Here is a 25,077-nt window from a genome sequence, read left to right on the forward strand (position 1 = left end):
GGACCTGCCTGGACTTTCCTAGATACAGATACAAAAGTCAACATCTTACAGAAAGAATAGTTAAAATAAAATATTCAAATATCAAAATAGGACTGAAGTCCTAAAATGGACTCAGCGTACCAGATGGCCCAATATCCACCCAAATGCTGTGGAGTTCCTGGGTCAACTCTAGTGTAGACACTAATCAATCCATAGCTTCAACTCTTTTTTGCAGGAATTATATTTACTCAATTGCTCCAAACTCTTCTGATGCAGAAGAATTATTAAAATATGCTAGCTTAACATCATATTTTATTAACTAAATTATTATGGCATGATAGCTTTCGTAACAGGTGAAAAACATCAAAATGACTTTTCAAGATATTGTTCTTCTATGGTATTATTATTATCAACATTAGCCTAAGGGGTTTAACGCAGGTAACCTCTGTGATAATTTTTTCAGACTCACTCATCTTGAAATCCATTTCATTTAATTAAAAGATTAGTAACAATGAGAAAAAGAGTAATTTCATGCCTTTACTTTCTCTTTTTCCTCATCCACCTATTAGTTTATAGTGAGTTTATGTGGGTGTTGTTTTGGTTTTTATTTTGTTTTGACTTTATTTTTTTACTTCAACAAGAGACATTTATTTATCACAGTTCCAGAGACTGGTAAGTCCAAGAACAAGGTGCTGGCTGATTCAGTTCCTGGTGAGTCTCTTCATGGTTTGCTGGACACCTTCTTACTGTGTCCTCACACCAGAGAGAGAGGTGGAGAAAATCTTTGAATAATTTTAGATTTACAGAAAAGTTCCAAAAATAGTACAGATTTCCTTTATACTCTTCACTACAGATCGCCTAATATTAACATCTTATACAGGTGTTTTTTATGCATATTTCATTAAGGGAAATGGTGTTAAGGCAGGTTTTATTTTATGACATTTCCTATGTATTAATACTTCACCCCTAGGAAAATCTCTGGCGCTATTTGATCTATTTCTGTTTAATATTTTGCCACTGGGCTACTTCTCTCAATCCATTACCGAGGCTTATTTTCCATGATGGAGAAACAGTAAGCATTCTTTTCATTTGGCCTTGTGTTTTAGCCCTGCTTTTGTATTGCATTAAAAAAAAAAAAAAAACCCTAGATTTTTCTTTTCAGATTGTACAGCAAGGACCTGCAAATTAAAATCTGTAGGTGTTTTCTCAGTGTTCTGCAAACCTGATAAGGTTTTGCAATCCTGTTCTGAGTGCTGCTAGCAGAGAAAAAAGGAGTGTTGCACTACTAATTAGTGTTTATTTTTCCATCATGCTATTTCTTAATCCTGGTCCTCAGATACTAAGTGGAATTTTAAGAGAGAGAATACAGAAAATAAAGCACGTCTCTTTACTCCTTTAGAAAGGTGGAAACTTAAAGAAAAGTAGACTCCAAGGTAAGGAATCAAGTCATGGTTTCTAATCTTAGTTCCCTAACTAACTGTACCACCTGGAAATTTAAGTTGTACATGTCATGCTCAGTCGCTTCAGTCGTGTCTGACTCTTTATGACCCCATGGACTGTAGCCCACCAGGCTCCTCTGTCCATGGGATTTCCCAGACAAGAATGTTGGAGAAAGCTGCCATTTCCTAGTATAGGTCACCTTTAAAGCAGAGCAGCAGGAATTATGCATGTGTATCACTTTTATTATTTGGGAAATAATTTATTCCCCAATTCCTACAGAAAGCTTCTTGTATGCCCCCTTGTTTTTCATTTTTAGTCCAAAACTGATCTCTGGGAGACCTTCTCTATGTCCATCACAGACTCTTCAACCTCTCCCACCTGCCAACCTATGATTACCAACTTTTCTTTTTCCATGTTCCTTTTACTGCCTTTTTCATTCCTCACTGGTACGCTCTTTCCATAATACAGAAAAATGGACAAAGACTTAAGCATTTAGCAGAGGTATAAACAAAAATTTCTAATAGACAAATTTCCTCTTGACTCTCCCATGAAAATGCCCCTCCTGACTCTTCTCAAGCTGAATTCAGCTTGCATGCCTGTGCACCCAGAGTCAGAGAATCCTGCACCACAGCCCAAGTGCCAGGTTTGAAGCTTCTCATTATCCCCACCCATCAGCTCAGGCCTTGAAGCACATACCATCCACACCCATTACCTCTGCAGTACCACACTGCTCTTCATCAGCATACTCAACCCTCCAGGAACTTGGCTCTCAGTCTTTCTCTTCACGGAGCCTCCCATCCTCAGTTTCATCAACTTCAGCACTGACAGTAACCTGACCATTCAATGAACTGTCTTAAAGCAGTTAAAGCTTAGCTTAACTAAGTTAAAGCTACCCTAAAGCTAAGCTGATCTTTCGCTCCACCTTAAATTAACTACGGGCCAGCGAGGTTAAGCATTGTGCTTCCGCTACCTTCTTCCTAGATTGGAAATCCTTATCTCTAACATCGAATGACTCTTCAGGAGCATTACCACTCATTCTTTTAACAAGAACACCTCTCATTTTTAAACATTTTGAAATATACCTTCTCAGTTCCAAGCCCTCTCTATTATTAGATTTAAGTAGTGTTTTATTTCTTGTGTGTGCGTGCATGTGTGCTCAGTCATGTCCAACTCTTTGCAACCCCATTGACTGTGTAGCCTGCCAGGTTCTCCTGTCTATGGAATTTTCCAGGCAAGAATACTGAGTAGGTTGCCATTTCCTCCTCCAGGGAACATTCCCTACCCAGGGATTGAATCCATGTCTCTTTATATGTTTTAATCACTTTGACTGAATAGATGCATATCCTATAATTCACAGATACCAGTCCTTCAGATTTGAGATACAGGTGCGATATTAACATCCAGGAATAGATCCCATCTTTTCCTACATGATCCTGATTAAATGAAGTATAGAACTGTGAATCTTGTATCTTTAATAGAACAATGAGACGATCCCTAAAATTTTATTTTAGAGTCTGGAGAACAGAAAGCTTATTTCAAAGATATTCTGAGATAAAAGCCCAATACCCAAGGTGTATCTCCCCAGGTCCTTGATCCAGTCTTGCTTCAAGAATTCACACTTCTTCCAATGCCCATCAAAAACTGCAGACTTTCTACAAGAAGCCTGGAAACCACGAATACCACAGAGAGAAAGAGTGAAAGCAGTGTGGTTGAGGGAACAGGAGAAAAGGACAGGCTTGTAGAACTCCAGTTAGAATTTGAAGTGTGCTCCCCACAAAGTTTCGTTACTTAGAGAAGTTAGGATCCTGAGTTCCGTAAATAATCAGTCACTTAATCATCATACATTTATTATACACCATCATTATGTCAGGCATTGCACCAGATATTACAGATGCAATAATTACAACACAGACATGACCCCTGTCTTGAGAGGATTTACAGATTAAGGAAGGCAGACTTCAAACAAATAATATATAACTGAACAATTATATGTACAAACAACTGACAAGGAGAAGTACAGGATAGCTGAGAACCGAATAACAGGGACCAAACTTGGTTTAGACAGTTGTAAGTCAGGGAAGGCTTCTCTAAGGAGGGCATAATTAAGCTGAACTCTCAGGAGTTACATATGTAAGGACAAGCATGAGAAAGAGCATTCCATGTATAGGAAGCCAGTGAGTAGGAACACTGAGGCAGAAAAAGTGTGGCATTTTGGAGGAACTGCTTTAAAGGGAATGATTGAGGGGGTATGATAAGCAATAATGCCTTCCAGAGAGAAAATCAGAAGCAATCTGGTTTCTAAGCAGAGCCTTCTGAGCAACAGTTGAGAATTCTGGACTTGACTGTAGGAATAATGGGAAATCACTGAAAAGATACTAAGCAGGGAAGCGAGAGCATAGGTAAAGAAAAAAAGAAATCTGAAGACCAGGTTCTGGGGCACCCCACAGATAGAGGTCAGTTGAGAAATAGAAACCAACAGAGGATATTGAATACACTTGTTCAGTGAGAAATATAAGAATCAAAAAAGAGTGGTATTTCAGAAATAAAATGAAGTGCTCCAATGTTGAAGACATGACAATGGAATTGGGCATTTGAGGTTAAAAAAAAAAAAGAAGAGAGAAGAGGTCATTGCAAGAGAAGAGGTCAAAAAACCATGAAAAACCAGAATACTGGAAAAATTGTTTTTGTGGACATTGCAATCAGTAAGAATACTGACAGGAATCATGTTTAAAAGAGTGATAGTGAGCTAGATGTGGAAAATCTTCAAAGGGTGAGGAAAAGCAGGAGCCATCAGGGTCTACAGATGATCTTGAGTGATGGCCCCAGCTTCCAAGCCAAGTCAAATAATTGTGAATGTTTGGGGTGTCAGTAATACGAGGTTGACCATATAAAAGTGTTGACAATCAACCAGTCATTAACCTACAAACATTGCAGGCAGATTCTTTACCAACTGAGCCACCAGGGAAGCCCATATAAAATTGCCAATTCTGCAATTTCATATGATGCAATCCAATATAACTGAATATACATAATATACATGGTAGAATATATACATGAATTGTGGTTGACCTCATAAGATGGTAGCTATTTATGTTAGCAGTATTTTCTTTTTCAGTTGTAAACTACCTTTGATTAGGAATTCCTATTTTACTGCATGTGTATCTTTTGCTTTTAATTGGAGGATAATTCCTTTACAATGTTGTGTTGGTTTCTGCCATAGAACAATGTGAATCAGCCATAAATATACACATATCCCCTTCCCTCTTGAGCCTCTCTCCCACCCCCAGTCCCCATCCCATTCCTCTAGGTCATCACAGAGCACTGGGCTGAGCTTCCTGCGTTATACAGCAACTTCCCACTAGGTATCTATTTTACACATGGTAATATATATATTTCGATGCTACTCTCTCAAGTCATCCCACCCTCTCCTTCCCCCCACTTCTGTCCACAAGTCCATTCTCTATATCTATGCCTCTATTTCTGCCCTGCATGCATGTGTATCTTTAACGACTCATACTGATCTGCTCGGTACTTTTAGTAGGTCATTTAGTACTTCTTATACATATGGTACTATAATTGCTACTGCTGACTTATGTTGTCATTTCAGGGTGAGAATCATTCTCCTCACCTTTCCTGGTTGGGAAATGATTGAGAAATGCACACAGGCATCAGGTGAGAATCAACATCAGCTTTACTACTGATAAGCTGGAAAAGAGAAGACAGCTGGGACCTGAGGCCAAGATAGGGCACCAACTCCTTCTCCTCTGGAATGAATTTATGCACTCAGTCATTTGACAAATGCAAACTGCTTCTCAGGGGCACAATTTGTAACATGACAGGGAGTAAACCAAGGGCAGGGTAGGCTAGGTTGGGGGGCAGAAGATGCAAGTATGTACAAAAGCCTCCATTGTTAAATTACTTTCTCTCAGTGTCTCCCAGAGCCACCCTTTCATGATGCTTTCTTCAGAGTCTTCACAGCCATTGTGTCAACACTATACTTTTAAAAATTTGTTGGATAGGTGGCAATTTTGGAAGACAAAGTCAAAGGCAGCAACTACTTTTCCTTCTGCTCTTGTCAGCAGGGCTGACCACTATGGGCAGGCAGATCTGAATGAGAGAGCTAGAGAAGCCAGGCCACACACATACAGTGACCCATCTGGCTATCTACCAGTTAGGTGAGTTACCCTTCCCCTAGGGAAACATGCTAAAGGGATGGGGGAGAAAGGTGAAAATTTTCTCTTCCAAAATATCTAATGGTTTTGTAAGGCCTACAGCTTATACAATTTGGATGGTCCTCTTTAAGGAAACATGTCCAAAATTACAAGTGTAAAATTAGGTAGAAAGTTTGGAAGATGCCTGAGCAAGTAGAGACCTTGAAACCTGTGTTATAGCTTTGTAAATATATAGCTTCATAAATTCTCCTCTGCTCTTGAGAAGGTAAACAGACCTATTTCTATGTGTACAGCAGTTAAGATGCTATCAGGTACAACAATTCAACTTGCAAGCAAACCAACCTGAACTGGCTTAAATGATAAACAAGAGTAGTGGCTCACAGTAACAAAGAGTCCAGTTGCCGGACAGGCTCTGTGGTTGGTTGATCTAGTCGCTAAACGATGTCATAATGACCCAGTTTCTTTCCATCTCTCCTCTGCTGTCCACAGTATCTATTCATCCATAAATGGCTCATTTCAAGTTTAGAGCATAAATGCCAGTAACAGTGGAGACTAACAGCTTACTCTTTCCTGTTAGAAGAAAAAAGACAATTGCTTCAATCATAGAGCAAAAGCCCTGAGATTCAAACCATGGCCTATTGAATTCAGGAGTCTGAGTGACTCAGACCAAAACCAAGCATGGTGGCAAGAGGACTCTGATAACCTTAAAATATCAGGCCAACAAGGGCCTACCTCGAGATGGGCCTAAGGATGAGGCTATGGCTCATCCAAACCACACGGCTGCTGCAAAATGGAGGAGTGGAACTAAGGTTGGTGAAACAGCCACTATATTCAACCAGAGGGTGGAGCATTGAATAAGCAAAATCTACTGTTGTTTTACAAGACAGTCACTGGGTTTAACTTTTCCCTTCCATCTTCATTTTTCCTCTCCGATAAGATTGAATTCCTCTCCCATAAGACAGGGCAGGAATCATTTTTTTTTTTGCTAGTCAGCCAGCATGTAAAGTGCTTAGTGTTTATCGAGAGAATAAATGAATTTACCACAAACTTATGAGAAACAACTGGTTGGAAGCATTGAACAGGAAATTAGAATGGTTTACTTTGGCCACCTGATGGGAAGAACTGACTCATTTGAAAAAACCCTGATGCTGGGAAAGAGTGAAGACAGGAGGAGAAGGGGATGACAGAGGATGAGATGGTTGGATGGCATCACTGACTCAACGGACATGAGTCTGAGTAAACTCCAGGAGTTGGTGATGGACAGGGAGGCCTGGCGTGCTGCAGTCCATGGGGTCGCAGAGTCGGACATAACTGAGCCACTGAACTGAACTGATATAAAAGGGAACTATGCAGGAATATGAAATCAGAACAACAAAAGATGTATTTAGCAATTATTGATTTGAACTGAATTGACAATTTTCACGTCAGAAGGGCTTTCCCGGTGTAAGACTCTGCCTTCCAGTGCAGGGGATGCGGGTTGGATCCCTAATCTGGGAGCAAAGATCCTGCATGCCTCGGGGCAACTACACCCATGAGCCACAAATACTGAGCCAGTGGGGTCCGGAGCATGCAAGTTGCAACTAGAAGATCCCACGTGCCACATCTAAGATGCAACACAGCCAAATAAATAACTAAAAATGATAATAATAATTCTCAGGTCAGAACCGTATGTCTTATCAAAGAAAGAAGAAAGAGACAGAAGGACTTTTTTATAAAGTGACTCTTCAGACTTGCACATGCCTGTGGTGTCAGGGGTTCAACAAGACATCAAAAACATTTCACAAAGAAACAGAAAGGTAACTGCAAAGTGAGGGATAATTAAGATAACTATTTGACTTTGACATCATATGTGGGGACAATTAGATTAAATGGGAGTACTTATAGTTTTGTAACAGAATAAAATATCATTATACCTTGAGTCAAAGGTAACAATTTGACATGTTTTTCTATATAAAAGCAAAACATATAAAGCAAGTAATCTTATTTAGTGTGATAAAGAAAACTGCTGGAGGGAAGGAACCATTTAACAGTTTTGCAAGACTTCTTATTTCCATCTGTTTTATCTTTCTTTAGATTTCTTCCTGAAAATATGGACAAAAATCAAAGCTTTGAAACTCAGATTACATTTTAGATATACTGTCTTTTTTTAAATTAATTAAGCAACTCATTGGTAAATACTTCTGGTAAAATGTTTTTGTTTTTTTTAATGGATTGTTATTTCCATATTTCTTGCTTTTTTAGTGCAAACCTGTGAATATTCAGCTTGATTAAATCAAGTCATACCTGTTCTGGGTAATATGTTATGTGTGATAGATTTTATTCAGGATTGGGAGGTTAAGCTGCAATGATTTTAAATCAAGTCTCCACCTCAGGAACCCAGTAATGTTAGGTAGGAGATTAGAAAAAGTCCACAGCTTGCCAAGAACTTCAGCTATTCTGATAAACAATTTGATTAGTGATGCCGACTCTTCATACTAAACAGGTTATCCAAGTCTTATTCTTGATGCTTGCTGTGTAGATAATACTTGAACCACCCTTTCCAACATAATCATTTGTACACTTAAATACCATTTCTATGAATATGTCAATGTGCCATAAAGCACAATGAAGTTTCACATGTCTGCACAATTTGCCTTGGTCTTCCTTCTGTACATTTCTAGTACCGAAAAATTGAGTAGGTTAAGAAAAAAGATGTAGGTATAATAAAAAAAAATGCATAAAACGGCGTAATGTTAAGGAACTTGATTTAAATTTTGTCTGAAAACAGAATCAAAGGTATATAATAGAGTATTGAAAGTTAAATGCAAAGTTATATGAAAATCATGTCTAAGAATATTATGCCAATTGACAAATCTTCTGCGTAAAGATTCTGATTTTGCCAGACTGTCTAATGGGCAATTAACATCCTCTTGTAGGGAAAAAAGAAATGTGTTTGGTGATGTGGTTTTTTTTCTTTTTTTTGGTGATGTGTTTTTTAAATAGTTACTTATTTGGCTGCATTGGGTCTTGTGAGATCTTGTGAGATCGCATCATGTGAGATCTTTCATTGTCACACAGTCTTAGTTGCTTCATGGCATGTGGGATCTTAGTTCCCCATATTGCAGGGCAGATTCTTAACTACTGGACCACCAGGGAAGTCCCTGGTAACATGTTTAAAGTGCTCTCAGATAAATGATCTTGAAGGATGTGGAGAAAAGGAAACCCTTGTACACTGTTTGTGGGGATGTAAATTGTTGAAGCCACTGTGGAAACCAGTATGGCAGTTTCTCCAAAAACTAAAAATAGGGTAGCTCTATTTTTAGGTCACTACTATATGACCTAGTTTTAAAGAGTCTCTTGATGAAAGTGAAAGAGGGGAGTGAAAAAGTTGGTTTAAAAGTCAACATACCGAAAACTAAGATCATGGCACCTGGTCCCATCACTTCATGGCAAATAAGATGGGGAAACAGTGACAGACTTTATTTTCTTAGGCTCCAAAATCACTGCAGATGGTGACTGCAGCCATGAAATTAAAAGATGCTTGCTCCTTGGAAAAAAAGCTGCAACCAACCTAGACAGCATATTAAAAGGCAACATTATTTTGTCAGAGACATTATTTTGTCAACAAAGTTTCCTCTAATCACAGCTATGATTTTTCCAAAAGTCATGTATGGATGTGAGAGCTGGACTATAAAGAAAGCTGAGCGCCAAAGAATTGATGCTTTTGCACTGTGGTGTTGGAGAAGACTCTTGAGAGTCCCTTGGACTGCAAGGAGATCCAACCAGTCCATCCTAAAGGAAATTAGTCCTGAATATTCACTGGAAGGACTGATGCTGAAGCTGAAACTCCAATACTTTGGCCACATGATGGGAAGAACTGACTCATTTGAAAAGACCCTAATGCTGGGAAAGATTGAAGGCAGGAGGAGAAGGGGATGACAGAGGATGAGATGGTTGGATGGCATCACGGACTCAATGGACATGAGTTTGAGTAAACTCTGCGAGTTGGGAATGGACAGGGAGGCCTGGCATGCTGCAGTCCATGGGGTCGCAAAGAGTCAGACACAATTGAGCGACTGAACTGAATTGATTTGACCTAGAAATTTCACTTCTGGGTACATATCCAAAAAACAGTAATGGAAGAGATACATGCACTCCTATCTTTATAGCATCATCATTTATAATGACCAAGGTATGGAAGAAACCTAAGTGTCTATCAAGATGAATGGATAAAGAAGTACTGGTATATAAATATATACAATGGAATACTACTCAGCCATATAAAAGAAGGAAATTTTGCCATTTGTAGTAAAATGGCAAACGGACTTGGAAAGCATAATGCTTAGTGAAATAATACAGAGAAATACAAAATACTGTACGCTATCACTCATATTGTGGAATCTGAAAAATAAAACAAACTAGTTAATAAACAAAAAAGAAGTAGACTCAAAGATATTGAAAACAAACTACTGGTTACCAGTTGGGGAGAAGTGAAAGGGGAGGGGCAATAATGCAATTATATGAAATCATGTGTGTGTAATTTTTGAAAGTTATAAAGCACCACAGAATTTAAAGAATCTTTTATTTGATAATTTTTTTTTTCAAAAAGATGAATGATCAATGCCAGAGCAGTCTGCGCTCGGGGTGAGCATGTTCAGGGTGCCATTTCCTGTTCTTGCCCCTTGCCACTGCAGCTGGGGCCTTGCCTGCCGCAGCCCAACCATGGCTTCAATTAGGAAGAGCTACAGAAAGATATAGAAGAGCTTAAAGTGCCGCTGGGAAAAGCCACCAGAAAAAGAGTATCTGATCCCCTCACAGCTGAAAAATCCAAGATTGAGACAGAAATCAAAAACAAGATGCAGCAGAAATCACAGAGGAAAGCAAAACTTTTAGAAAACAAAAAGCTAGCTGCTGTGGTTGCTCTTATTAAAACAGCATATACAGTGAAATTCAGTAATTATGGATGGGATCAGTCAGACAAGTGTATGAAAATCTACATTAACTTCACTGCAGTTCATCAAGTGCTCACTGAGAACGTGCAGGTACATTTCACAGAGAGGTCATTTGATCTTTTGGTAAAGAATTTAAATGGGAAGAGTTACTCCATGATTATGAACAATCTCTTGAAACCCATCTCTGTGGAAGGCAGTTCAAAAAAGTTCAAGGCAGATACAGTTATCTACATAAACAAAGCAGAAAACACACAGTGGAACTACCTGACTCAGGTTGAAAAAAATGCAAAGAGAAAGATTAGACCTCCTATGACATTGAAACAGATCCTAGCGAGGAATTAATGAACGTTCTAAAGAAAGTTTACAAAGATGGAGATGATACGAAGTGAACCATTAATAAAGCCTGAGTGGAATCAAGAGAGAAGGAAGCCAAAGGAGATACAGAATTCTGAAACCTGAAAGTCTTTTTGGGAACTGTGATATGGAAAATAAAATGTTTCCAATAAGGAAATGCTGGTGAGCGGCACAAATAAACGTGACATGTAACTACTTACACAGCCTTCTTCTAAGTAAAGGCAATGAATTCTCCATTTCCTACTAGAGGATTTATTTAAATAGTGGTTTAGTCGCTAAGTCGTGTCCAACTCTTGCGACCCCATGGACTGTAGGCTGCCAGGCTCTTCTGTCCATGGGATTCTCCAGGTGAGAATACACGTGTAGGTTGCCATTTCCTTCTCCGGAGGATCTTCCCGACCCAGGAATCGAACCCAGGTCTCCTGCAATACAGGCAGATTCTTTACCGACTGAGCTAAGAGGTAAGCCCCTGATTTAAATAAAATACGCTTATTAAACACTTCCCCCAAAGATGGTTTCTTTAGTAACTGGGTCATTTTATTCAAGAAAAGAGTAATGTATTCTAATGTGAAATGTAAAAAGTCTTGCCTATTGAAAATGCCACATTATGTGTAGTATTATTCAGCTAGGAGGTAGAAAACAAAAGTTACTACTGCTTGCTTTTCAGTTCGACATCAGCTCCCACCAAGAATTAGTAAAAAATAAAACCTGAATTTTTGCATAAAATGCAAAAAAAAGATGATTTCAAATCAAATAGCCATTTATATAAAAGATGGGAATCCTCTAATTTTTTTCTCTTTTTTTGTAGGTTTATTCTAAGGTCCAAGATAAATCAACCTATTTACATATTTGCATAGAGCGATGCCCAGGTCTTCACAATAGCTCCTTATGACCTATATAACCTGCCCTACCCCTCCAGACCTCTCAGACTTCACCCACTTTTTTAATCCCTCTTCCTTCTGCTCCACCCACACTGACTTCCTTGCTATAGCCAAACATACCAGGCACATTCTGTTAACCCTTTGCTCTGGCTGCTCCCTCTGTCTGAAATACTCTTCCCTAGTCATCCACAAAACTAACTCCTCACCTCCTTCAAATCTCTGCTCAAATATCACTTTCTCAATAATGCTTTTCCTGTCCCTGTATGCTATGTCACTTCAGTCCTGTCAAACTCTGTACAACCCTATGGACTGTAGACCACCAGGCTCCTATGTTCAGGGAATTTTCCAGGCAAGAATACTGGATTCGTTTGCCATTTCATACTCCAAGAGAGCTTCCTAACCCAGGGATCAAAGCTGTGCCTCTTAAGGTCTCCTGCACTGGCAGGTGGATTCTTTACCACTAGCACCACCTGGGAATCCCCTGTCCTGTCCATTCTACTTAAATTGTGACTCTTCCTACTCTCAACCCACTCCCTCTCCACCACTCTGCTTTTTCTCTGTAATGTTTATTACCCTCTAACATCCTATGTAAGGGCTTCCCAGGTGGCTCAATGGTAAAGAATCCACCTGCCAATGCAGGAGAGGTGGGTTCAATTCCTGGGTCAGGAAGACCCCCTGGAGAAGGAATTGGCAACCCACTCCAGTATTCTTGCCTGGAGAATTCCATGGACAGAGGAGCCAGGCGGGCTATAACCCACAGGGTCACAAAGAGCCAGACATGACTCAGCAACTTAACAAAAACAACATCCTAAGTAAATTTCCTTGGGTTTGATGCTTATTGTCCGTTTCTCATCTAGAATGTAAGCCTTATGAGGGAGGAGCCTTCTGTCCTTTTTGTTCTCAGCTTATCCTCAGTGTCTGGAGAAATGATTGGCACACTGCAGGTGGACAGTAAATATTGTTTGAATTAATGAACATTTCCATGATCTTCTTGCTCACTTTTGCATCAGGAACTACTTTAATCATGTGATATGTTTCAAAAGTCAAACTTCCCTCATCAGAGAGAGGAATCCTGTCATCTACCACAAAAAAAAGAAAACAAAAAACTTGAATAAATGTTCCCAGATATCAAAATTCTCATTTCCCAATCTCCAGCAAAAACACTGATTTTTTTCTAACAAAGTGATACAAATGGGTAAGTTTGAAACCACAATTTCAAACTTACATAAGAAAAAATATATATATGAAGATTTCAGTGACAGTATTCTGATTTTACTGAAGCATTTAAAAAAAAAAGCCAGTTGGAAGTCAAAAAGGTTCAATCAGAAAGTGGGACGGAGAGCTCAGGATTTTCTATTGAACTTACATAGTTAAGATGGTAAAGAATCTGCCTGCAATAGGGGAGACCTGGGTTCCAACTCTGGGTCGGGAAGAGCCCCTGGAAGAGAGCATGGCAATCCACTGCAGCATTCTTGCCTGGAAAATCCCACGGACCGAGGAGCCTCGCAGACTATAGTCCACGGGGTCGCAAAGAGTCGGACACGACTGAGCGACTAACACATTTTATCCGACTAGGGCAACAGTGTCCAAACACCGCACGCATGCCAAGCAAATACACCTGTAAAGCTTGTTTTCCAGGTGCAGGCTAAAACAGACTGCCCGCCTACCCTGCTCCCAGGTTCACCTGGGTTTTGCCAACATGCGTCCTCTCACTGCAGCAGGTGAAGGTACACAGGTGCTTCACTCCACGGAAGGAAGGTTCTCGGTCCTACCTGGGCATTCCACCTGTTGTCTCAGTGCGAGTAAACCGAAGCCTAAATTCTGTGGCTTGTCAGTTCAGAGGCGAAAGCCTAAATGGGTAAATTCACAGCCTGGAGCATCCGTGAGAATTAACTATGCCCCGCTCCTGGCCCCTGACAGCCGTCGGGTGACTCCACGGTCAGGACCGATAACCTCACTCACTTCGGGCCCTGCTCTCCTCAGAGGGCAAAGACCGGTCGCCGTCGCGGGCTACGCTGCGTTTTGAGACTCTCGTGCCTTGTGCCCATCTCACGGACAATTGGTACCGAGCGGCCGAGTGCAGACCTCGCCCTGGGCCGTACGAGGACCGTGCGCGGCGGCACCGGCCGGGAAAGGGGAGGTGACCCCCACCCCCAATCTCTGAGGAGGGCGCGGCCCTCTGTGAGGGACTTCGCGGGAAGTAAAGTTCCACAGCCGCACCCGCCGGGGCGGGGCTTGGGGCTGGAGCTCGGGCTGGGCGCAACCACTACCTGCGGTGCAGGGGGTGGGACGAACACCACGGTCCTTACTCGAGCGCTCACCCTCCATCTTGCGGGTTTGTTCTTCCTCTCGGAAGGCTCCCTCGTCCCGCCGCGTCACTGAAAATCCAGGGCCTCTCCTTGCCTCTCCCGGAGCCCATCTCCCCCCGCCCACGCCTCGCCTGGTGCGGTCCGGCTGTCGGGTCACGTGGCGGCGGGGGGCGTGGCCTGCTCGGCGCTCAGGTGGTGCCTCGAGCGGCCTCCTCAGAAGTCCTTTGCAGCGCGTTGGTGGCTGGAAGGATGCTAGGCTGGAGTCGTCTAATCTTCATCTTGCTGAGCGGGACCGTCACCTGCTTGGTTGCGCAGCAGGTGCCACCGGTGGGTGAGCTGGAGTCGAGGAGGCGGAGAGGGGCGCGCCGGAGCATGGGGCGGGGCGGGGTTGGGGGGGACGCGCAGATGCCAGGCAGGCGGAGCTTGATCGACCCCTGGCAGCATCTTTACAGGGATCCGTGTGTCTCTGAGCAGAGGCCTGGGTGCAGAGCGGGCTGGCGAGCCTCACCCCTGGTCGATTCGGTACAAGCTGGAACAAAGAAACTTTGAGGGGAAATCCTCATCTCTGCAGACTGGCGGTTGTGTTTGCACACCCTCACATTTGACTGAGTGTACTTTTCCCACGCGCCTATAGAACTACTGAGGAAGAGTCCCAGTTGATCTGTGTACATAATTAAGTTACGAGCTGTTTGAGGACTTTGGCTTTCTCTGCCTTGTGACGAGGTGCTGAAGGAGAGGTAGTAACTAAGGATCTGAAGGGCCCTCGGAAAGGACGAGGCATCCCCGTTTAGGGCGATGGGAGTAGTCCAGGCCCACCCGAGTCAAGTGACCACCAGACCTGTGGCTCTTTCCCCCTCAGGGAAGTAGCAGGAACACAGACTTAATATTGCAAGAGCAAATGTGGAACCAGTTTCATTCTTTACAAGGGAGGAAGTAATCGCCGAGTGAGTCAATGACTAGCCAGAGGTCACATATTTGTTTTCGGATGCGTGACAACTCAAGCCTCTGGACACCCAGTCTGGTGCTTTTGCATAATTCTCTTCTCGAAAAACCGTAAGACTGCATTTTTCTTTGTCGACAGATGGGATAAGTAGGAACTTGGGTGCATGTGACTTAAGACTGTCTAGATAAGGCTGCTCCTGACGGCTTAAGTAGGATATTGATATTGCAAGCAAGGTGTGCATTCGCCTTCTTTATTCTTTTATTTCTCTACGGAGAAGTGCTTTAAAGAATAAAATCATAGTGAGGTAATATTCAGCCATTCAAAAGTGACACAAGATAAAGCAAGTAAAAGCAGAAAACAAAATGGTATGCACAGTGATTTCCGTAAGAGAAAAATACACAGTGGGCATGGGTTGGAAGGCTATAAGGAAAAATAAAATTAGTCTGCTTTAAGGACTAGGGAATTAATTTTAAGGGTAGGGAATTAATTTGCTATAAAGTGGTGGGGATTATGAGAATTTTAAAAGAATTTTATAGTTTGATACTGTCAATGCTTTCAGCCAAAGACCAAAGGAAACACGCCTATAGTTGAAAAACCTTGGTTTTATTATTCCACGGTGAATGAGAATGCTCGCCATGAGCAACTCTTGGGCCTCTCAGAGAAAGGGTGTTAGGAGAAACCTGTTTTATAATTTGGACTTCGTGTGTTTCAGGGTCAGGTCTAAGGAATCAGGGGTTTACTCTGGATCAGATGCTTTTAGAGAGTGAGGTGACACTATGATTGAGTGAAGAACGTCATTTGTTAGCAGTAGAAGAGGGTCTTTCATGTTTTGTGAGTTGCAAGGTACCCCTTTTTTTTTGTCTGAGCTTAGAGTCACGAAGTGGGCTTACTTTGCATCATTTTATCGTGCCTCAGCTTAACCTTCGCTGAGGTAGGTATTGTGAGGTCAATTATGTCTAACAGGAGAACAGAAATGGCCTGGCTTTTGAGTGTCAGATCAGCAAGTGCTAATACTGACAGGTCGAGTTGTGGACCTCAGAACAGTTTCAAATGTCAGAGAATGCTTTTTATTTTCTTTTTCAGTACTTAAGCAAAAGTACTTTAAAAGGTATTTTTAGAACAAGAAGATCAATAGCCCCTCCATGAATCTGGGCTTCCCAGGTGGCTCACTAGTAAAGAATTCACCTGCCAATGCAGGAGACGTGGATTTGATCCCTGGGTTGGGAAGATCCCCTGGAGAAAGGAATAGCAACCCACTCCAGTATTCTTACCTAGAAAATCCCACGGACAGAGGAGCCTGGTGGGCTACAGTCGGTGGGGTGTCACAAAGAGTCGGACATGTTTGAGCATGCACACATGCTCCATGAACTTAGTAGTTTTTATCTGAAACAGTGGTTATCAAAGTCTAGTCCAGCCTCTGGCGTCAGTTGGGGAAACTGCTTTCACAAATCTTTAATGAAATGAGAAAAAATAGGCCATAAAATTATTAAATTAGAATGTTAGCTTTTATTCTGATTGCAGATGTTCAATTTTTGTTAAAATGTTCTTTCTTTTATGTGTGTGAATTTTTTTGTTTGTTTTAATATCATCACTTTGGAGAATAAATTGGGACTCCCTTGTGCTGGGCTCCTGTCAGTTTCTTAACTGATCTAGAAAATCTGGGAGCCACTGGCTGAGAGGATTTGGAGAACTTCACAAAAGTCAGTGACTCATCTTTTGACAGGAATAAGCAGGTTTTCATTTTGAATCACTCTGTGATAAACTGTTGCCTCAGAATTACAAAATATATCTCAGAACTGCTTTTGATAAATATGATAGTGGGAACTACAAGCCAAAACAGAAATCATTGAATTTGGAACATCTGTGGATTTTGTTCCATTTTTTTGAGGCTTTTCAGAGTATGGTGTATTCTAAGATCTTGAGTTATTCTTTGATTCTATTAAGAGATAATGGTGGAGGAAAACATAAGCAGAACACTCTATGGCATAAATCACAGTGAGATCGTCTATGACCCATAGACGATCATAGAATATGGAATAATTCATAGAATATTGGAAATAAAAACAAAAACAAGTGGAACCTATTTAAACTTAAAAGCTTTTGCACAGCAAAGGAAACCATAAACAAGGTGAAAAGACAACCGTCAGAATGTAGAAAATAGTAGCAAATGAAACAACTGATAAAGGATTAACTTCCAAAATATACAAGCAGCTTATGCATCTCAATAACAGAAAAACAAACAACCCAATCCAAAGGTGGGCAAAAGACCTAAACAGACATTTCTCCAAAGAAGACATACAGATGGCTAATAAACACATGAAAAGATGCTCAGCATCACTAATTAATTAAGGTCCAACTCTCACATCCCTACATGACTACTGGAAAAACCATTATTAGAGAAATGCAAATCAAAATTCACTCATTACTAGAGAAATACAAATCAAAACTACAATGAAATATCACTTCACAATAGTCAGAATGGCCATCATAAAAAATTCTACAAATGATTAATGCTGGAGAGGATGTGGAGAAAAGGGAACTCTCTTACACTGTTGGTGGGAATGGAAATTGATACAGCCACCATGGAAGACAGTATGGAGATTCCTTTAAAAACCAGAAATAAAACTACCATATGATGCAATGATCCCAGTACCAGGCTCATAGCCTGAGAAGACCATAATTGAAAAAGACACATGTACCCCAGTGTTCACTGCAGCACTATTTACAAAAGGTAGGACATGGAAGCAACCTAGATGTCCTAGATGAATAAATAAAGAAGCTGTAGCACATATATACAATGAAATATTATTCAGCCATAAAAAGAAACACACTTGAGTTAGTGCTAATGAGGTGGGTTAATCTAGAACCTATTATGCAGAGTGAAGGAAGTCAGGGAAAAACAAATATCATATGTTAGCACATATATAAGGAATCTGGAAAGACAGTACTATGAGCCTATTTGCAGGGCAATAGTGGAGATGATGACATAGAGAACAGACTCACCGACATGGCAGGTGCAGGTAGGAAGGAGAGGGTGGGACGAATGGAGAGAGTAGCCTGGAAACATACACACTAACATATGTAAAATAGCCGGTGGGAATTTGCTATACGACTCAGGGAACTCAAACCTGGAGTCTGTGACAACCTAGAGGTGTGGGATGGGGTGGGAGATGGGAGGGAGGCTCAAGAAGGAGGGGACACATGTATGCCTATGGCTGATCCATGTTGATGTGTGGCAGAAACCAAAAGATTGAAATTATCCTTTAATTAAAAATAAATTTAAAAAAAGGAAGACAGTCACAAAAAGTTAAAAAAAAAAAAAGCAAAGATGATGGTGACAAACTATCCCATCTATGGGTGTTTATCCAAAGAAAATGAAAACACTAATTCAAAAAGATACCTGCACTCCTATGTTCATTGAAGCATTATTTACAATGCCAAGATACAGAAACAACCTGAGTGCCCATTAATGGATGAATGGATAAAAATCTCTCTCTCTCCCCCCTCCCTCTCTCTCACACACACATGGTGGAATACTACTCAGCCATGAAAAGATGAAATCCTGCCATGTGTGATAATGTGTATGAATCTTGAAGTTCTGCTGAATGAAATAAATCAGAGGACAGGTCTCATATGATTAATTCACATATGGGATATAAAAACAAACAAAATAAATGAACAAACCAAACAAAACCAAGCACATAGATGCAGACAACAGAGTAGTGGTTACCAGAGGAGAAAAAGGGCAGAGGGAAGGTGACCTGGATAAAGGGGATCAACCCTCTGGTGATGGATTGAAACTAAAATTTTGGTGATATATGCAGAAGTAGGGGCTTCCCTGGTGGCTCATTGGTAAAGAATCTGCCTGCCAGTGCCAGAGACGTGGGTTCAATCCCTGGGTCAGGAAGATCCCCTGGAAAAGGAAATGGCAACCCACTCCAGGATTCTTGCCTGGGAAATTTCATGGGCAGAGGAGCCTGATGGGCTATAGTCCATGGGGTCACAAAGAGTCAGACACAACAACAACATTCGGAAGTAGATGTATAATATTATACACTGGTAATTTACATAATTTCATAAACCAATATTATCTCAGTAAAAATTTAAAAATATATATATTTAAAAAGAGATAGTGGTGACAGAAATGGTACAAGAAAAGTCTAGAGGGGGAGATGGAGATGACATCATCAGGGCTTCGTAGACCTTACTGAGGATTTTGGAATTTATCCTAAAAAGCACAGGAAGCTGTTGACTGGTTTTAAACAAGATGTGATAAATTTCTCACTTTCGAAAGATCAGTTTGGATTGAAAGGGAGTAAGTAGGGTAGCTGTGAGGAGACTAAGGGAGAAAACTGAGTGACTTGCAGGAGGGTTGTGCCAGTGGAAAAAGGAAGAAGTGGATGGTTCCAGAGAAGATTTCGGAGGTAGAATGAGCAGAAGGAAGGGTCGGATGGGGTGAGGGACAGGCACCTTTCCGGTGCTCAGCTGGGTGAACGGTGGCATCACTACCAGGGAACAGGAGGAGGGAAGAACGAAGATAATTTTCACTCTGGTTACGTCGAATTTCAGAAGACACTGAGCTTTCCAGCAGGCATTTGGGGCTGGAGCTCAGGAGAGGGTATTGGGAGTTGTAGGCATATTATTTGAAACCCGCTGAAGCAGGTGAACATTAAGCAGAGAGGAGAGAAGAAAAGAAGAGGCCCAGGGACATGTATATGTCAGGTAGAGAAGAACAGGCGAGGTGAGAGCAGCGGCCAGAACTGAAGAGCAAGTGTTAGGGGAGCTCAGGGAACGAGCAGGACAGACCGCCCGTGTTGAAGGCCAGGAAGATGTCTCGTGTCCGTTGTCCTTGGCACTGAGAGGTCGTTGGCCACCTTGGCCAGAGCAGTGTTGGGAGCAGAAAATAGATTGCAGTAGCCTCTGGAGTAATCAGGAGGAAAGGACTCAGACTGTGCGTGTGTGCTAAGTCACTTCAGTTGGTTCGACTCTGCAACCCCGTGGACTCTAGCCCGCCAGGCTCCTCTCCATGGCATTCTCCAGGCAGGGATACTGGAGCGTGGGTTGCCATGCCCTCCTCCAGGGGATCTTCCCGACCCAGGGATTGAACCCCTTGTCTCATGTCTCCTGTGTTGACAGATGGGTTCTCAGTAATAAATCTAAGCAGATTCCTAAAACTATGTGAAAATTAACCACACTGTCTCCATAGTGAATTGCTGAATCGAGCTTGCTTTTATGTGTCAGCTTCTGAAGTGAGTAACAAATATTGTGAATGTTAGCCACTGTATCAGCTCTTAGCATTGATTTTCAGAGTCTCCCCAAATTACATAAACTCTCTCTGGTCCGGCCAGCTTTATTGCCCTGCATTTACCTTTACCCCAGTACTTTAAAGGAAGAGATACACAGGTACCATCTGTTTGCTTAGTCAACAGATACTACACACCTACTCTGTGCCAGATTGTGATCTGGACACTGGAGGTCTCTGCCCTTATGAAGAGTTTGTTCACATTCTTTTTGTCTTAATATCCACAGTTTAATAAGGTACCATCCCATCAAAGGTCAGAAAACAAGTGAAAAATTTTGTATGCTTATTAGAGTTTGTTACATATGCAAGAAACAGGCCTTTTCTTGTTCAAGAACGTCTTGAATGTGTCTGCGCTGTTGTACATAGAGAACATCTTAAGAGACAATTCTTATTTAGAAAATAGTTGTTGGTGAATTAAAGAATTGAATTGAAATTGCCTTGTTGAAATTGTTCAGCTTCTTTTCCTAAGGTAAGAACTCTGGTGTGTGCTATATAATTTCTTTTCATTGCCTTTTTCTGATTATGTGAATAAGACAAGCACTTGAGGGCTTTCTGAATTCTTTAATACAATCTTAGAGGCACGCATTTGGTTGAGGTTCTCATCTGGCAGGACTCATATTTTAGGGAGCTGGACTAGGTGTCATTTCTTTTAGGCATGGGGCAGTTGGGTTACTAATGGAAGAATTTTCAGTTTATATGTTATTTTCCTAAATATACTTATGTAAGTAGCTCTGTAGTTAGTATATATATATATTTTAAGTGAGTGGGGAGTACATTACGACTGAGTAATTTCAAAGAGTCTCAAGTTCTTATCAAATAACCAGAATAATTAGAAAATTTGCTGACCAGGAAGTATTTACAAAACATTTTACAGACATTTTCACCACTTTCTTTGGCTTTAGGAAACAAAAATGAGAGAGCGAGCACACAGGTGAGAGAGACTGAGGTTTTAAATTAGTTGTGTTTTTTAACCCTTTGACAAAGTAGCACAGTATACCATGCAGACTACCTAATATCACTCCCTATCATCTAGTTACATTCTTTACCTATCATCTGTTTAAGTTTTTGCCTACCCTGATAAACTTGTCTGTTATTAAAATCTTCTGTAGTTAAATTTGGAGATAGTAAGAATCTGTAAATAACAAATGAGCTCACTGTAATTTTATTTCAAGTCTACACACAGATTTTGAAGCCGTCTTTCTTTATAGAAGTTCCCCTTGACAGTGAGAATGTAACTGTCTTCATTCTACCCCAAATCTAATTTTTTTGTTTAAAATGACTGTTGTTAGTGGGTATTATGCTTAGTGAAATAAGTCAGAGAGAGAAAAATACCATAGATTATTGCTTATATGAAGAATCTAAAAAATAAATAAATGAATGTAGCGAAACAGAAACAGGCTCACAGATACAGAGAGCAAACTAGTGGTTGCCGGTGGAGAGATAGAAAGAGGTGGGCAAATTGGAGGTAGGAGGTTTAGAGATACAAACTACTGTATGTAAATTAAATAAGCTACAAGGACATAGTGTACAGTTCAAGGAATAAAGTGAATACTTTATCATTTTAAATGTAATATAATTGATAAAAATTTGAATCATTATGCTGTATACCTGAAACTAATATAATAATGTAAAATCAACTCTACTTCAATAAAAAAAATTAATTAAAAATTTAAAAATTACTTTGGTGACAGCACTTGGTGTCCACCTGAAATACCCTGATCTGGTGGCTGTTACCTTTAAAAATTACAGTCACATTTACCCTTAATTCTTAATGGTCAAATTCCATGCAGATTTCATGTCTGTGTATTTCAGTGTTTATTTATCGCTACCAGGGTTATCATGGTACAGTGGCTTATCAGCCTCAGGTTCCTGCATGTGTGATGACTGGGTTACTGTCTTAACCTCTGGGACCGGTTGAACTCTTTCATATTTGACAGAGAGCCATTGCCTTCTCATTTATTGGCTTTGCAACCCAGATCATGCAGATGTAATTACTAGGAAAAATGAGTCTCCTTACACTTCATTAACTCACTGAGCTGAAAAAGCCCTGAAGGAAATACAGATTGTTCCCTATTAGGAAATAAATTGAGATTTTATTCTTATCTCTGTGGGAAGCTGGGAGAGTAAGCAGGGGAAGCTTGGACTGGGACTGTCACTGGGACTCGGTTAGTCCCTGACCGAGCTGGGCCTTGCATCCAGCACATGACCCTAAAGTTCCTGAAAACTTGGAATGTAGTAAAAGGGCCATAAATTTGATTTCTGTGAATCAGATCACATTTTATACTCAACTGAAGGTCTGATATTTAGAAGAATCTTATGAGTAAGTTAGGATGAGGTAAGAGTTGCATTTCTGAAGTTAACACCTGCCCTTCTTTTTAAGTGATGTGTTTGGAAAATTTGCAGTTTGAGTTCTTAAGTAGAGTGCTGCTTTTCAGGGTCCAAACATTTCGGGGACGCTAAACATTTCACTAAACAAGGATTTAGAGGACCCTGCACTCCATTGCAGTCATCACTATTTTAAAATAATTTTAGATAATGACAGTTAAAAATACTTAAAATCATGTCAGGGAATCAGTCTCTGAAAATCCTCCACATAATATAGCTGAAATCATGCAGGTTTTTAATTTGATATTTTAAAATGTGTATCAGAGTGTACATAGTTAAAGGAAATCGAATAATACAGAGAGCTTTATGATGAAAAGAAGCCATCTCTGGCTCATTCCTTCTACCCCATCCCTCTTCTCTGGAAGCAAACTCTTTTTGTTGTTGTGTTTTCTGTTCTTTTGAACAGTATTATGTTTTTAGGTGTACAGCAAAGTGATTCAGTTATGCATGTATTTTTTTTCAGATTATTTTCCATTACAGGTTATTATAAATATTGAATATAATTCTCTATATTATATAATAAATCCTTGTTGTTTATCTATTTTAAATATAGTAGCTTGTGTCTGTTAATCCTGTACTCCTAACTTATCCTTCCCTACACCCCTCCCTTTTCCCTTTTGTAACTATAATTTGTTTTCTATGTCTATGAGTCTGTTTCTGTTTTGTAAGTAGATTCATTTGTATTATTCTTTATAGTCTACATATAAGTGATACCATGATATTTGTCTTTCTCTTTCTGACTTACTTCACTTAGTATGATTATTTCTGGGTCCATCAGTGTTGCTGCAGATAGAAGTAATTTCATTCCTTTTTATAGCTGAGTAATACTCCATATCTTATCTTCTTTATCCATTCTCCTGTTAATGGACACTTAGGTTGCTTCCACGTCTTGCCTGTTGTAAATGTGCTGCTGTCAACCTTAAGGCACATGTATCTTTTCGAACTAGAATTTCCATCTCAGAAGCAAACACTTCTGTGGGATCTTTCGTTGCTGTGCACAGACTCTCTAGTTGTGGCTCGCAGGCTCAGCAGTTGTGGCTTGTGGGATCTTTGTTCCCCAACCAGGGATAGAACCCACATCCCCAGCATTGCAATGTGGATTCTTAACCATTGGACCACCAGGGAAGTCCCAATATCCTTTGCATTTTGAAATATCTCAGTGATGTGTCTGACTGAAGGCCCTTGTATTCAGTCATTATTTCAAATAATCAGTAGGCCTTTTCATTTTCGGAACTCATCTCCTTTCAGCTATAGACATTTTTCTTACATTACCTCTTTCATCACTTTCTTCTCTTTATTATCTCTGCTGTGTTTCTGGAAATCCAGTTAATCAGTGTTGAACTCCATGCACTGATTCTCTAAATCTCTTTTTTTTTTCCCCCCTCCTGTGTTTTCTGTATAATTTTTTCTATTCTGGGAGAAAGTTTCTCACCTTTGTTTTCCTATCCTTTTTATTTCCACAGTTATGATTTTATTGAAGTATAGTTAATGTACAGTATTATTTAAGTTACAGGTGTGTAATATTGTGACTTAAAATTTTTAGAAGTTATACTCCATTTATAGTTATTAAAAAATATTATTTGCCTCATATAGTATATCATCGTGGCTTATTTTATGTCTAATAGTTTGTAACTCTTAGTCTCCTACCCCTATATTGCCCTCCCGCCTTCCCTCCCCACTGGTAACCACTAGTTTATTCTCATGGCTGAGTAAGTATTCCATTCTGTATATATACCAAGGAAAACCCTTGCAGGAGTTTTGACTGATGAAAAAAGTAGACAAAGGTGTTTTGAGGAAAGGAGATCCCAGAGAGGTTCCTGGCTCGAAGTAACATTTATTCTAGAGAATAAGAATAATGAAGATGAAAGGAGAGTTCAGTTGAGGAGCCAGTAAACAGATGACAACCCCCTTCCCAACCTCTGCATCCAGACTTGCACGTGCCACTGCAGCTGAGCAAATCAGTAAACCCATACAGTGTCTCTCCCGCTTCTGTCTCTTTTTCCCACAAACATGCCACCGTCCCTGGTGGCTCAGAAGGTGAAGCATCAGTCTGCAGTGGGGGAGACCCAGGTTTGATCCTTGGGTCTGGAAGATCCCCTGGAGAAGGGCTGGCAAGGCACTCCAGTATTCTTGCCTGGAGAATTCCATGGCCAGAGGAGCCTGGAGAGCTACAGTCCATGGGGTTGCAAAGAGTCAGACACGACTGAGCGACTAACACTTTCATACCACCTCAGAGGGTTTGCCTTGACTGAAACTGAAGAAATCATCTAGCAGAAACAGCTTGTTTGGATGTCAGTACCATGAGTGGTGGTCGGCAAACTAGAGTCTGGTACCTCTTTTTGTAAGGTCTGCAAACTTGCGGTATTTTTATGTCCTTCAAA

The 25,077-nt window shown here is 40.6% G+C and overlaps 1 protein-coding gene, 1 long non-coding RNA gene and 1 pseudogene across 2 annotated transcripts in view; all 3 read left to right on the top strand.

Annotated features, from left to right (window-relative positions):
* The first annotated feature begins 10,356 nt into the window (after positions 1–10,356).
* Positions 10,357–10,974, top strand: LOC122432360 (annotated as a pseudogene).
* Positions 10,975–14,224: 3,250 nt separating this feature from the next.
* Positions 14,225–25,077, top strand: part of ASAH1 (N-acylsphingosine amidohydrolase 1) — a 40,321-nt gene continuing 29,468 nt past the window's right edge. The window contains exon 1 of the mRNA XM_043454221.1: positions 14,225–14,393. Coding sequence (XP_043310156.1) covers positions 14,316–14,393 — 78 coding nt within the window. The 5' untranslated portion in view covers positions 14,225–14,315. The remainder of the gene's footprint in view (positions 14,394–25,077) is intronic.
* On the top strand, positions 18,531–21,850 carry LOC122432361. The gene is made up of 3 exons (XR_006266807.1): positions 18,531–18,795; positions 19,046–19,050; positions 20,108–21,850. It is a non-coding gene; the product is annotated as an uncharacterized LOC122432361 (long non-coding RNA).

This window comes from Cervus canadensis, chromosome 31, assembly GCF_019320065.1.
Source record: "Cervus canadensis isolate Bull #8, Minnesota chromosome 31, ASM1932006v1, whole genome shotgun sequence".
NCBI lineage: Eukaryota > Metazoa > Chordata > Mammalia > Artiodactyla > Cervidae > Cervus > Cervus canadensis.